The sequence below is a fragment of the Emydura macquarii genome, unplaced genomic scaffold (assembly GCF_026122565.2).
Source record: "Emydura macquarii macquarii isolate MOO-44397 ecotype Brisbane River unplaced genomic scaffold, CSIRO-AGI_Emac_v2 contig_1253, whole genome shotgun sequence".
Lineage (NCBI taxonomy): Eukaryota > Metazoa > Chordata > Testudines > Chelidae > Emydura > Emydura macquarii.
In genome coordinates, this window is record NW_027131390.1 from 60,621,033 (window position 1) to 60,635,992 (window position 14,960).

The 14,960-nt window shown below is 38.8% G+C and overlaps 2 protein-coding genes across 4 annotated transcripts in view; one reads left to right on the top strand and one right to left on the bottom strand.

Moving 5' to 3' along the window:
* Window positions 1-1,388, top strand: part of DNAH7 (dynein axonemal heavy chain 7) — a 261,259-nt gene extending 259,871 nt beyond the window's left edge. Inside the window, exons 63-64 of the mRNA XM_067548990.1 lie at window positions 214-317; window positions 942-1,388. Of these exons, the coding sequence (XP_067405091.1) occupies window positions 214-317; window positions 942-1,148 (311 nt within the window). The 3' untranslated portion in view covers window positions 1,149-1,388. The remainder of the gene's footprint in view (window positions 1-213; window positions 318-941) is intronic.
* SLC39A10 (solute carrier family 39 member 10) overlaps window positions 1,350-14,960 on the bottom strand; it is a 71,949-nt gene continuing 58,338 nt past the window's right edge. For 2 of the 3 annotated variants that reach the window (XM_067548987.1, XM_067548986.1), the window contains exons 9-10: window positions 9,815-10,005; window positions 1,350-5,062 (exon numbers count right to left, since the gene is read on the bottom strand). In XM_067548987.1, coding sequence (XP_067405088.1) covers window positions 4,904-5,062; window positions 9,815-10,005 — 350 coding nt within the window. In that variant the 3' untranslated portion in view covers window positions 1,350-4,903. The remainder of the gene's footprint in view (window positions 5,063-9,814; window positions 10,006-14,960) is intronic. The other variant, XM_067548988.1, reaches the window with a different exon arrangement.

Genomic DNA, 14,960 nt, shown 5'->3' on the forward strand with positions numbered 1-14,960 from the left:
CTATGAGGAACTCCAACACAGCAGGGATATCCCCATCAGAGGCCATGGGCAGTCTCCTCTTCTTTTGAAGGGAACTGGGCCAAAAAAGCTAGCAGATGGATTATGTCCACTCTAGACGCATGCATGATCTAAACAGTGCAAGATTTTAAAAAAAACCTGACCTCATTTCACACAGCCCTCTAATACATTTTTATTATTTTCTGCTTAATTCAGGGGTTTACATTCGAGGATTGTTCCTGGATGGAGCTCGCTGGGACAGAAAAACTAAGAAGCTAGCAGAATCTTATCCAAAAATCCTTTACGATACAGTACCTGTGGTCAGTATTTGTCATATAATTAGGTTTGAAGTGAATAGTAGTAACTAATCTAATCTAACACTCTGTTGTCAAAAGCTCAGCTTGCCATGCTAAAGTTTTAAAAGGAGTACAAAATAAGATGCATTTTTTTCTAAATAAAAAGCTTTGTCAACAGAGCTACTGTAGTCACTGTCTCCATATAGCTGTGTGGCAACCAATGTGAAGTAGAAACTTGTATGTTTTTCTGCCTGAACTGAAAATATTTTGAGCAGCAGATCAGACAGTTCATATGCATCAGAGAGGCACTGAGCATTAATCTCCATCTTTAGAGGTTTTTAAACTGAGACTTGACAAAGCCCTGGCTGGGATGATATAGCTGAGGTTAGTCCTGCTTTGAGCAGGGGGTTGGACTAGATGATCTCTTGAGGTCCCTTCCAACTCTAATCTTCTATGATTAGGACCATCAGTGTCACTAGGAGGATTTTTTGCAGGGAGGGGAAGAAGGGCTCGGCCCTTTTCAGGATTATGCACAAATTATGGTGAACTACAATAAATTTAGGAAGTATTTAGTGAATTGTGAGCAAATTTAAAGTGTTACAATCTTTACCCACAAAGCTAAAGGATTTATTCTATACTTTATCATAGATGTGGTTAAAGCCTTGTAAGAAATCAGACATACCACAACGACCAAGTTACGTTGCTCCAGTGTACAAGACCAGTGAGAGAAGAGGAACCCTCTCCACGACGGGGCATTCTACCAACTTTGTGATTGCAATGATTCTTCCTTCAGATAAACCAGAACAACACTGGATTGGACGTGGTGTGGCATTATTATGCCAGCTTAATTCCTGAGATTAGCACGGACATGTAGATGCTTATTTTTGAGATGAAGCACTTGTGTAAAATTCATTTCAATTTTTAAATACTACTGTCTAGAGCAATCAAACTATTTAAGCAAATCCATTATCTTTCTGCCTTTCATGAGATTTTTTTAAAATATACTAAAACATAAAATAAAGCTGTATAATAAAACTTTATAAAAACCAGCCAATATTTGTTCTTTGAATAATTTTATTTTCTGACGCTCCTTATAAGGAACATACATAAAATGAACACAACACTGCTGACAATGAACAAAACAGCATTTGATCATTCCCAGCTTTGTAAAAAATTTTTTAATGATTTAGTTATAACAAAAAACATTTGTATAGCTCAGCAAGTATCTTGTAGGACCATAATCACATTTTTAAACTACAAACAATAATGGAAAAAATTCACACTGCATCTAGCGACTACAGTATTTTCTAAGCATAATCACTGTTGATTGAGTGCAATGTGTCTACATCAAAATTCATATGGGATGTCACACAGTGACAGCATTGTAATATACATGTAACATTTATGCCCTCCATCGACTACATGTTGAATGAGGCTGTATTCAAGCAGAATGGAATGTTGAAGCTAAGTAGAATTATTCTGGAATTCAGATTCTCTGTAACGTGACATAAAATTACATTGAATTGGTTTGAAATTAAACACTGGTGAAAACCTATAACCCACAGCTGTTACATTGCTCTTTACAATGCACCATAAATAATAGCAAATAAGGAAACAAATTCCATTCTTAGTGGAAAATGCAGTACCTAACACTTTAATATGTCCATGGTTTTCCATGTAGGAAAAAGATCTTGTGAAAAGTTAATTTCTTGCCTCCCGCCCCTCCTGTAGCTAGGCAGTGTATTAAACTGTAGCACATTCCACCTAATAGGAAAGTAAATATACTACCTGAAATAAATGAATCTTCATTTGAAAATTATTAAAAAATAAAGGGTGATTTTTTTTTTGACAAAAATCTCAATTCCGTGAGTTAAAAGCTCACTTCTATTTCACAGCACTAAACTACAGAAGAATCAATGAATAAAGTTTTCAAAAGCACCTATGTAACTTTGGCTCTAAAGTCTAATTTTCAAGAGACACTTTAGGGTCTATCTACACTAGAAATGCTACAGCGACATAGCTGCACTAGTGCAGCTACACCTCAGTAGCATGTAGTGCAGACACTTACTACAGCGATGGAAGGGGATTTGCCATCACTGTAGTAAATCCATCTCATTCAGAGGCAGTGGTTATGTCACTAGCAGAATTCTGTCAACCTAACAGTGTCTATAGTGGTATTTAGGTTGGTCTAACTACGTCTCCTATTTCACACCCCTGACCAACGTAGCTAGGTAGACCTAAGTTTTAGATGCAGACCAAAAAGCAAAAGTGCCATGAATTTCAATGAGACTAAGGCCCAGATACTAACAGGTATTTAGATGCCTAAGTCCTATTGAAATCAATGGGAGATAGGGGCCTCAATACTTCTGAAAATCTGGATCTAAGTGCCCAATTCACTTCTGAAAATGGGTCTAAGGCCTGGTCTACACCTAAAATGTATGCCGACCTAGCTGTGCTGCTCAAGATTGTGAAATATTTACACCAAGTGCCAGAATAGACACTGCTAAACTGACAGAAGATCCCTTCCACTGCTGTAGTAAATATCTACCCGACAGCTGTGCTGCTGCAGTGTAGATATACCTTACACTCAAGTCATTTAGTTGCTTTTGAAAATTTTATCTAACATATTGATTACAAAAATCCACTCAAACATGAAATGAGATGATGTGTGCTAATGAGGGTCTGATCGTGTAGTCTTTTGATGTGCAAAATTCCAACTGATTTCAGTGCTTTCTGTGCACCAAGGACTGCAGGACTGGACCCTTGCTTTTGACTTCTTCATTAGCAGAAGCCACACCTTTTATTGAATGGACACTTAATACTGTATACACAAGTTTCTTGATACTGCATTAGGAACAAATACCAGCATGAGCCAACTTAAATGTGCAGACTGTTCTGGAGACGGGGTGGCAAGGAAAAGTAAGGATGACACTGCTAAACGGAAGGGACAAAAGTAAAGAGAAACAAGAACAGGGATTAATTTAAACCAGGATGATGACACTGACTGGCTCATTAAGCTGTTAAACCAGAGCAATTTTAGCAGTTACACTGGTGCTAAGCAGACAAACAAACCTTGCCGTGTACTGTCAAAATACACCTTGCCTGACGTACATAAAAATGAAAACTAGAACAGGAAGTTAAAAGAAGATGACTACTATGCTTAGGACTGGTCCTAGATTATCAAGCGAGACTGCAGAATTAACAGAGCTTGCACATCGCACAAATTCACAAATGTAATAGGACAGCAGGGTACAAAAGAAATGAATTCACATCTGGAAACACAAGCATCTTAGCAGTAAGCAAAGAGAAGCTGATTCTAGCAGGTTAAGGATTTTGATGGTTCAGCCTATCCCCCCAACTCACGCGTACCGGTAATTTAATGACAGCTGCTTTTACAGCCCCTAGATACCTAAGACAGAAAAATTTGAAAATACATTAACTCCTTTATGCTGGAAGTGGGAATCTTCTAGCACCCTGTATACTGCCTGCAATGGCTGGTGCTTATAAACTCTGATGTCACGGCACTGAAGTAATACATTCAGACCTGGTATTACAGCGTTGTAAATGACCCACCAATACAGGGCATTTTTTAAAATAATCTTTGTACCTGTGTTCAGTATACTGGATTTCAGAAGATTTAAGAGGAGAAAAATTTTGAATCCCAAAATAAACTGAACGGTTAAAACTGAGAAATTCCATTATGGATCCCTTGTTAGAGGAGCGTTTGCACAAACTCACAGCCACAATTTATCAGTAGTTTAGGTTGTAAGTGGCACCCAATGCTTAACATCTTTAGCTTCTGAAGCAAAGAATCAGGAATGGTCCATTAACCCTCTGACATCAGGGATTTCCCCAAGTTAACACTAACTCTACTTCACTTTCCTACTAATATCAAAGAGCTAACATCAACTACATCTTAGACAGGAAAACTGATCCTCACTGGAATATAGCTCTTTGCAGTGGATCACACAGACCGGTGCCTATTGCAACAGTCTGCCTCTTTAAACACAAACTTTAGAACAATGAAATGCAACATGTTATAAACAGATTTGTGAAGTTCAAAAAAGCACAGTATTTTCCAGTCAGGTGTTAAGTGTAGCATTTAAAGGTCTCAGGGTAGCATCCATCATGTGCAGAGGGCCAGCATGAAATATATATGCCATATAAGCCTTTCGCGGGAATTACATGGCACAAAGACCTTGTGGAGGCCCACTGCAGATGGAGAGATTTAACCTTTAATGTTTTGTGGATTCTGTTCAGCTGTAATGTGAAAAGACATTTCCAGAAGAGACTAGGTCTTTCGCTGCATGCTGATTTGTAAACAGTTGCACAATGCTTCATGTGCAGCACACACAACTTGGTGTTTTCATATTTAACATTTCCTGCTTAAGTTCTGTCACTTGAATTTGGAAGGTCCATTATGTGCACCATGTCTTATTTTAGTTAACAAGCAGCAAAAGTTAATCTACGCAGAAACAAATTGACTGGTCTTGTGTAAGTAAGTAGTGCAAACCACTGCCTTTTCTCTGAGCAATGTGCATACAGTACAACAGTGCACACTCAAAGCCATACAGTAACATTATCGTAACCACTGCAATTTCTGGAAATGGTCAAAACTGGATGTCAAACACAATTTTATCTTCATACAGTGCAATCACCAGCATGATAGCAAATCCAAGGAGCAAGCCTAAATTCTGGAGAATGAATTGCCCCACTGGACAATATCCATGTTCTTCATTATCACCATCTCCATGAAGCATTTCTGGGAGCTGAAAAAGGAAACATTTAAAAATAGTTATTTCATTTCCATCGCAATATTTGTAAACTGTCTAATTCACAACAAGGTACTTATAGGTAATACTGATACCAAGATTCCGTTAGAAAAATTATCAACTGGAGTAGCAGCCTAGAGATAGTCAATAAAACACCACCTGATCTTCATCTTATAAAACCATTGTCACTAACCCATTACATACTTTTCAAAAGGAAACTAGTAGGCAACAGCATCCTCCTTTGAGCATTCAAATGCAGTTTTTGGGCCACTATGTTGCTTGCTTATTTCAAACGTAAGCTCCTCAGTGCATGTCTACAAAAACTCTTACTGTGTTGCAAGCTAGGACATAAGTGCATCATACAGCACACTAACTGTCCATATGGACCTGCTGATGTGCACTAAATATTCCCTACTGTGCATTAATGTACTGCAGTTTGAAACACCCCAGCTTGTTGCACGGTAAGGGTTCGTGTAGACATGCCCGTAGGATAAGAACCATGCCCGCTTCCTTTGAGCTTTGTTCCTTGGAGTTAAAAGTTAAATAATTCTATTCATGAAAACATACACACACACAAAAGTAAACATCTCTATCATCACAGAAGTGTAAACATGCTTTGAGTATTGTCCCAGTAATTAAACGGCCATAAATAATTTTTGATATTGAGGATTTTATACTGATTGAGCTAATTCTGACATGAGTTCTCAGAAAATCCCAAAATCTATTTTATTAGTGCATCCAAAGCTCTGTTACTCAAGTTTAACAGCTATGTAGGACTAATGAGTATTCTATATTACATGTATTTACCAATATCCCTAAAGCATAAAAATAAGAGGAAACATGTAATTGTCTCAATTCAAGAGAAATTCCACATAAGCAATTACAAAAATGTGGATCTTCTTGATTTTAGTTAAAGATTAGGCCAAACAGTACTGATCAACTCGGTCTAAAAGAAACATGAACTTAACATAGGAAGCTCTGAAATTAAATGGTGAGATACTTTCTAGCACGACCACCATGTGTATAAACAACAGAAATAATTGTTTTTAAAATGCAATTTCAAATCTCTACACAAGAAGAGCATGAGGAAAAATAAATGTAATTCCTTCCTTCATCCAAGGAACTCACCTCAAGAAAAAACTTCTATACATAATGCAGGAGAAACATACAATAAAGGAATTATCTTTCAGTTAGAATACTTAAAGAATTTACAAATAGGAATTCCGGATCAGCAAGATTGATTGCTCTGTGGTTTACTTATTATGGTAGGCATTACTTTTCTGTGTGTTGGTTATTCTTAACACCAGAATACACCACAAGTAGCAGGAAAAAATGTGACAAGTTGTCAAGTTTGTGGCCATATGCAACTGTCTGCTAGCAGCAGTAGACTGCAAAGGGTATCTGGTGACTTTAAAAAGTATTGAGACCTTAATTTTCTTTAAAAAAAAAAACACCTTTTGGACCAATAGGTTCATTAATTAGTCCCACAGTAGGCTAGACAGCTGAGGAAACAGCTACAGTAGAACCTCAGAGTTACGAACTGACCAGTCAACCACACATCTCATTTGGAACCAGATGTACAGAATCAGGCAGTCGCAGAGAAAACAAAAAGGCAAATACAGTACAGTACTGTGTTAAATGTAAACTACTAACAAAATAAAGGGAAAGCAGCATTTTTATTCTGCATAGTAGTGTTTCAAAGCTGTATTAAGTAAATGTTCAGTAAATGTTGTAAACTTTTGAAAGAACAACCATAACATTTTGTTCAGTTACGAACAGCTTCCATTCCCAAGGTGTTCGTAACTCTGAGGTTCTACTGTATCAATAAGTCACTCTAGTGTTATTACATGGTATCCTACGTCATTAAGAATAACGAAGATCGTCACAGGCTCACACTAGGAAAGATTGCAAATTTCCAATTCATGCAAGCAGACAAGATTTCTTGAAGAAATGAATTTATATTATGAGGGAGTTCTGTTCACCAAGTAACAGAGAAACCTAATCAGAGAATTGTGTGGGAATTGCTGATTCCAATTCTCACTTCCACATCTGCACTAGCTGGAAGAAGCATCCATAATTCAAGTTTCGTAATCACCTTCTACAAAGAGACAACACTGGTATTTCACATCCATTGCCATTTTTAAGGCTACTCATTCTCCAAACTATATTCTCGCACTTTGTTTAAAACACAGGAGAAATGAAGAACTGTGTGGCCATAAGCGATAACTACATTCCTCATTCATGAGCACAAATAAAAAGTGTGAGCTTAAATGGGAGTGGAATTATTGGAAGGGAACACATTATCTTCCATATATTCACAGTTCTGTCACATATCCCCCCCCCCAAACAAACAAACAACCAAACAAACAAAAACCCTCCCCCAACCTGTGGGAACAAACAGCAGGTTCAAGACCCTTTTAGAGTATGTTTACACTGCAGCTGGTGCACAAAATGTCAACCTGTGTGACATCTACCAGAATCTCTAATGTTTTGGCCTTTCTTCCAAGTAGATTCTGACATGTCTTGCAATCTAGATGTGATGAGGTAGACAGCACTACAGCCTCATCAGGGTAAGATGAAAAAGTGGCAGCTGCTGAACCCAGTTTAGAAGGGTGGTGATGTTTCTCAGAGGTCTGAAGTTGCAGTGGTGGAGCAGGAAACACCTGAGGTTACTGACAGAGCTGAACTCTCAGGCTCATTAAAGGAGGTGATCTTACCCTGGAGTGGATAGAGGAGGTGGGTCTTCTAAAGTGAGGATGTCCCTAGGAGTCTAACAGGGCCAAGAATGTGCTCACAGGCAAATTGTGCATGAAATGTGTGTGAATGCATACACACCAGGTGAAACACCAATCCTGTTTGATTGTACATGCATTGCTGAACTCCCTATCAGAGAAGAGACCCTCCCAAGTCTGATCTGAGACTGATGAAGAGAATGAACAGTCCTCCTGCAGAAGTAAAGCAGACTTAATAGAAGCCCCTAAGATTTCTTTAGGGACCAACCTTATCGGTGCTGTACATACAATCTGTGCCAACAGTCTGCCAGAGCTTGGCAGGAATTCTAACTGCTGAAGACAGTAAAGGAGACTCAGGAAATTCGGACACCGCCAAATTCCTCAGTATCATGAAGCTCCGTGTCGATACAGTCAGTACCGATGACAATAAATTAGAAATCTTCAGGGCTGGAGTAGACGGTGTCAATGACAATGATACTAACGAAGCTGGTACTAATACAGAAGGCACTGTTCGTGCTGAACTCCTTAAAAATAGTATCGCAACATCGGTACAAGCAACCATGATGGGTTGTTCTTATGTCAGTACTGATATATGAGGTACCAGATTCTTTTAGAGTGCCATGGGACAGCATCTTCAAATGCAGCCCTTGTGCTATCCTTAGATAAGGCTAGGTGAGGCAATCACTGCCCTTTTTTCTTAGAAGGTCCTTCAGACAGTGACCTATTCTTATGCTCTTTGGAAGAACAATGATGAGGCTTCACCCCTCAGACACGTCTGTGGAATGAGATGAAGAGGCAGGTGCCCAGGAACTGGTAGTGGCCATGCCACTCTTAGAAGAACACTTCTCAGATCCGAGTGGGTCTTGTTTACCTGGATCAGACGCAGGTCTCAGATACATCCAAGAGAAACAGTTTATGTGAGCATCTCTTACACTGAGTTTGTTTTGAAAATGAACAACAAAGGGAACATTTGCTGGTGATGTGCCCTCACCTAAACAAAATGAAAATTTTGAGTGCCAGCATTAAAAATAAATATATATATATATATATATATATATATATATATATATCCATCTTGCATAAGGGACAATACTTAAAACGGCGGGAGGCATTGAGGGGTGTTTGTTCAACCATAAAGACTGAAAACTGGATACCAGGTAACAAAGACCAAAAAAAAATAGATTAAAAAAGGAACTTAACCAAAACTATAGAACCATCGTAACACTACACTAAAACTAGTCTACAGTTAGCTCTAGACAGAAGTTTACCAAACTATCTTGATGCTATAAAGAAAAGGAAACTAATAGCATTTCCTTTTCTCAGCCATGTGCAGTAGTAAGGATCCGAGGGATGGTTGTCCTTGCTCCATCTTTTTATGCTCTTGAGAGGAGGGGTGTGAGGGCACTTCGGGGGCAGGCACAGGCCAAAAGAGTCCTATATCCAGCACATGGGATGCACGCACACCAAGAGTGACACACACATCACCACTCAAAGAAGCAACATTTGTTAAATTTGACAGCTGTCTGGAACTAATCTGATAGCCATCAAAGCAGCATTTTTACCAACAGCCCTTGCTAAACGTCCAAATTGATCTGTTTGGGACCAAACGTGTGCAGTTTTATGATTGCTCTCCACTCAGACTCAATCATGGACTGTTTTAGAGTCTCCAAACACATCCTCACACAGCAGCAAAATCAAAAGATAGGCTAGAAGGATGATTTGTCAGTGGGACAGCAGCAAGTGGCATTAAAAAAGTTTTTATATCTTAACTTTCAACCATGACCGCAAAGGGATTTGGTCAGATGAGAATCCAAACAAGTGGGACACTGCCAAACCCTGGAGTTCTTCCCTCATAATTAACTATACTGCACTTTTCAAGAGATAGCACAGTATGGAATGGCTGCCTAGACATTTGCCTGCAGGTGGTTTGCTTTATTTTGTGCAATACAAAAAATAAGTTACACTGTCAGATTTTATACATGCAGAATAAGGTAACACAAAATGATAACAATCTTACCATATCTACCAATGCAACATAAAGGAACATGCCCGCAGTGATAGCAAAGATCCATAAAGTGATGTTATTGGCATACTGTCCAACAGCTGTGCCTATCAGCATCCCTACATAAGCCATCATAGCAGACAGGAGGTTGTACACAATGGCTTGGTTTACGGTCATACCTGCTTTAAGCAGCACAGCAAAATCACCTAAAATTGAGACAGAATAATGAAGGTTTTTAATTGTCATAATCCCTTAAGAGACTAAATAGATGCATTTGTGTTCAGTTATATTATCTAACCTATCTAAGGAGCTACTAAACTGCCTATCACCATGATAAACATACTGGAGGCTTTTCTGAGGGGAGAAGGAGCAACAGCGTACAACTACATAACCTGCAATACATATATACAAAAAAAAATCACTTCCTTGACTAAAATTTGGTTTCATATGCACATGACTCATGGTAGCTGATGAGGGGTATTGACAGAGCTTTGAAAGGATCCCAATCCAGCCCTCCCAGCTAGGGTGCAGTTGTGAAATCAGTCAGATCTGCATGCACAAAAGGAGAGAATTTCAGGGAGTGGGGTGCTGATCTTTTATAAAAATGCAGGTTCATTCTTGACCAGTCCCTCAGATCCTATTAGCGTTGCTTCTATCTAGACAGATTCTATTTTGCATGTGCATGAGGAAGATAAACCGGCATTAGTGCCAGGAGGGAGCTACAGCATGCTAAGTTGGAAAATGTAGCACCAGGGAAGGAAGAGAGAGTGATGGCAAACAGATTTTCAGAAGAAAGCAAAGATTACACAAATCCACACTGATTTATACATTACTAGCTTGAGATATGCTACATTAACCCTGTATCCTATTGTGATGTCACTACTAAGTATTTGCTTCACTATGATTATCTCCAACATTAATACAGGTGTAGAACGGTGGGGTTTGCACCTCCTTTTGTTGGTTTATTTTTAAGCTAGTTTTAGTAGAGATCACCTGAGTCCAAAGATGCAGAACAGACGAAATTTCCAGTGCAGCGGATCTGACCTAAGTTCTATTTCAACAGCTATTTCCTTCAAACCTAATATTCATGAATTCTGGGGCGAAAGGTGACACTGATGCACTACACGAGAATAGAAGACTTCATGTCTGATGTCTTACAATATTTGGGATTACTCATGGTGATCTAAAACTGAAAGTGAGTATCTCTCACTGACGTTTTAATCAGAGTTTGCCAGCCAGATGAAAACAAAATGCTCCCTCTATTTTGATCATTATTTTCAAGTTCTGCTCTGTAACTATCCCCTGGCAACAGAACACTGCATAACTGGTCACTAACAATGTAAAGGCAGATAGTTAATCTTTTTTTTTGTTGTTGCATTAATTTACTTCTGTTCCAGAATTTTTTCTTCATACTGCAGCTTGGTGACAGAAAAGCAGGCTGCAAATAATAACATTCAAAGATTGTACTGTGTAAGGGACAACCAGATGCGTAGCCAAGAAGATGGGTAATTTTGGATAAAAATGATCAACTTTAACCACCGTTGTGCCAGTAAGTGTCCTCAATTCTCAGAGGACTCTGCAATTTTCTCCAGATCAAACTATGAGGAACATTAGAACAGTTATCACAGAGAGAATAATCTTTATTTATGAAAAGAAAATATTTGCATGTAGAGGACTCCCTATATCAATGCAGTGCTTTAAAGACAAACACTTAAATTGTTAGTCCTACCTGTGTTGCTAGGCTGATTTAATCCAAGATGTGAAGTTAACAATTAACTCTTGCATTTATAAGTCCATCAGTGACTCAGTTTTTAATTATGATACAGATGAGTTTCAAATCCAGTACGTCTTTAAAAACTCACTATAACACACCTCGTGCCACTAAGCAACCATAGTCTTGAGCAGTGAAAAATAGACTATTTAAGGCTTGCCTGCATGAGAAGCTACACCCTGTTGGAAATGTCATAAGCATGGATCATGTACAGAAATGAGTCTGAACATTATATAAATACTGTGTGTGCGCGCATGTGTGTGTATTCTATATATTAACACACACACACACACACACACACACACACACACACACACACAATATTTCAACATATTAAAAATAGGGAAAGTAATTCTGAGTATCCTCATCTGCCTGAAGCCATCGTTACTTGGCTGATTTCTTATGTGCGTTGTGGCAGAGATTAGAATTACACAATCGGTGGCTGAAGAGTGAAATATGGTGCCCAGTATTTACATCATACTTTCTGAAATGGCAATGTAAAATATAATCATTCTGCTCACTTATGTAAGAAGTATTTTGCCACTGGCTTTAATAAAAGCAAAATCAGACCCAGAGAGGGGATTCTGGGGATTAACCACATTTGTGAGTGGTACTCAGAGGAGGTGTTGCGGCATATCCCAATTTTATAATTCTGATTTTTAAAAGTTAAATTTGGTTTAGTTTTCTTAATAATGCAAATTCAAATAAATGATCAGTGTCAGCACAGATTTGCATTCAGTTCTTTTTCAGCAGAAAGCACTATTTCAAAAATTATTAGAGAACAAGAAAAAGAACGTTCTTCAAATTTATGAAAATCTGGAGAGATCACATTCTTAAGAACAACCCTGGAAACTGAAAAATCCTGAAGTGTTCTGATTGGTATATTTAATTAATCACTTATTTGGGGACTAACTTCACTGATAAGGATTCAAGATGAGTATAGGAAATCTCACTTCAATCAACGTTCATAGATCACATAAAGCCTTCTATAGATGGAAATTAACTGAAGGTTGAGAGGAAGAGGATGGAAACAAATGGTTAAGTGATTTAATCCAACTGGGATTAAAGTTTCTAATTTAACATAAAACCTTAAGAATGGCCATACTGGGTTAGACATGCTCCATCTAGCGCAGTATCATGTCTTCTGACAATGGCCAATGTCTGATGCTTCAAAGAGCATGAAGAGATCAGGTGATCATCAGGTGATCCATCCAGTTAGCCATTCCCAGCCTCTGGCAAACAGCAATCCCTGCCCATCTGGCTAATAGGCACTGATGGACCTATGTTCCCTGAATTTATCTAGTTCTTTTTTGAACCCCATTATAATCTTGGCCTTCATAACATCCTCTGGCAAGGAGTTCCACAGGTTGTCCTTTTGTTCATTTCAAACCTGCTGCCTATTCATTTCATTTGGTGACGCCTACTTTGTGTGTTATGATGAGGAAATAACACTTCCTTATTTACTTTTCCACACCAGTTATGATTTTATAGACCTCTACTGTATTCCCCCTTAGTCGTCTCTTTTCCAAGATGAAAAGTCCCAGTTTTATTGATCGCTCCTCATATGAAAGCTTTTCCATACCCCTAGTTATTTTAGTTTTAATTTTGGGTTTGTCTTCTCATGCAGTGATACAGTTGCAGCTGCACCACTGCAGCTATGCCGCTGTAGTGCGTTAGTGAAGACGCTATTATGCCAACAGGAGAGCTTCTCCTGTTTGTGTACTTAATCCACCTCTGAGAGAGGCAGTAGCTATGTTGATGGAAGATGCTCTCCTGTTGAGATAGTACTGTCTATACTGAGGGTTACGTCGGTATAACTATGTCACTCAGGGGTGTGGATTTTTCACACCCATAAGCGATGTAGTTACAGCAATACAGGTCTCTAGTGTAGACCTGAACTTAATGTACTCAAGTAATGGGCATAAATAATATGCATGTCTGGAAAGTATTTAAAATGGCATACCTGGAATGGTTCAGTATTCTTTAAAAGTTGTTCAGAAGTACTTGCTAATTTTTAACCCCCCTTTTTACCTGTGTATATAGAAGTTTCCTCTCATACACAGAGCACCAACAAGAGCAACATATCCTGACGAACTCTCTCAGCTTGCCTGAAACCAGTTGTGAGTGATCCTTTAAAACTCAGTATAGATTCACTATACGCCACCTCGGTCAGAGCTGGGGCTCTAAGAGGAGGCTCCCTACAATGATGGATCAGCTATTGCCCTGCACCTACACAAAACTTCTCCAGCTTCCTGGACAGGAAGTGAAATACTTGTCTTAGGGGTCTGTTGCTGAATTTGGTAAACAGACAAAACTAAGTAAACACATGAATACAATGGCTTACATCTAGGCTGAGTTTGGCCAGGTCATCCAAGTGGTCAGAGAGCCATTAAATGAACCACAGGACTCAGTCAAATCCAGACCAAACTTGGGAATGTTTTATGAAGTGATAGTCTCCTTTTGCTCTCCACTAATGTTGCTTGGGGCTTTAGTTTCTCCAGCCTGGAATACTACATCACTGGCTCCCTCCCTCCCTTGCTTTCAGATGAGATGCAAAACCCATAGTCCTGACCATGTGGAGTAAAATCTCACAGTTGTGTCTCTCAAGAATGGAGATGTTAAATTAATTCCTTTATCCTAAACATCCAATATACATCCAAATCCATAAATTCCACAGCAGTTTCACTTCCTGTCTTAAACTGTTGTGTAGCACTGTTGTCCAATACTAAATCTGCTGCATTACCCCAGATGTAATCTCTTACCTGCCTCACAGAAATGTTGGCAGGCTAAATTTGTACTTCTATAGTGCTTTTCATTCAAGGATCTCTGAAAGCTTTACAAGTATTTTGTGGTTTTACACCTCTCTTGGAGAGGCACAAAACAGGCTCCTAGCTAGGTCCTCTCTAGGTGATAACAGATATTAGCTGGACGAGTCCATCTTGTTTGAAACACCATATCCTAGTGGTGGAGATACTGGAGACAACAAGAACAGACAGGGCAAAGACAAAAGGATCATTTTAAAGAAAGAAAGCCTGCCTGCATTCTTTTAATCCCTGGTATGATCATTTTAACCTTTCCCTCTAGTCTTTAAAATCTCTAGAAGTGAAACCACGGCCTCAGAAAGTAGTGCCTCCAAAATTTACAAACCTTACAGCAACAAACAAAAGTGGAGAAGACTGCAAATACCAGAGCTATAGTTTCAGCAAGGGAAAATACTCAAGGAGAAGTGGGATTGTAACATATCACTATCTACATTGCGCTGTGAAAAAAGCATCTGTGAAACAACAACGCTAATGTTAGCCTTAAAGAAGAATTGCTTTCTGAATTATATCTTAGTGCCAATGGTTTCAGATACACATACCTGCCTAAAAGCCCTAATTTGCAAGGAAG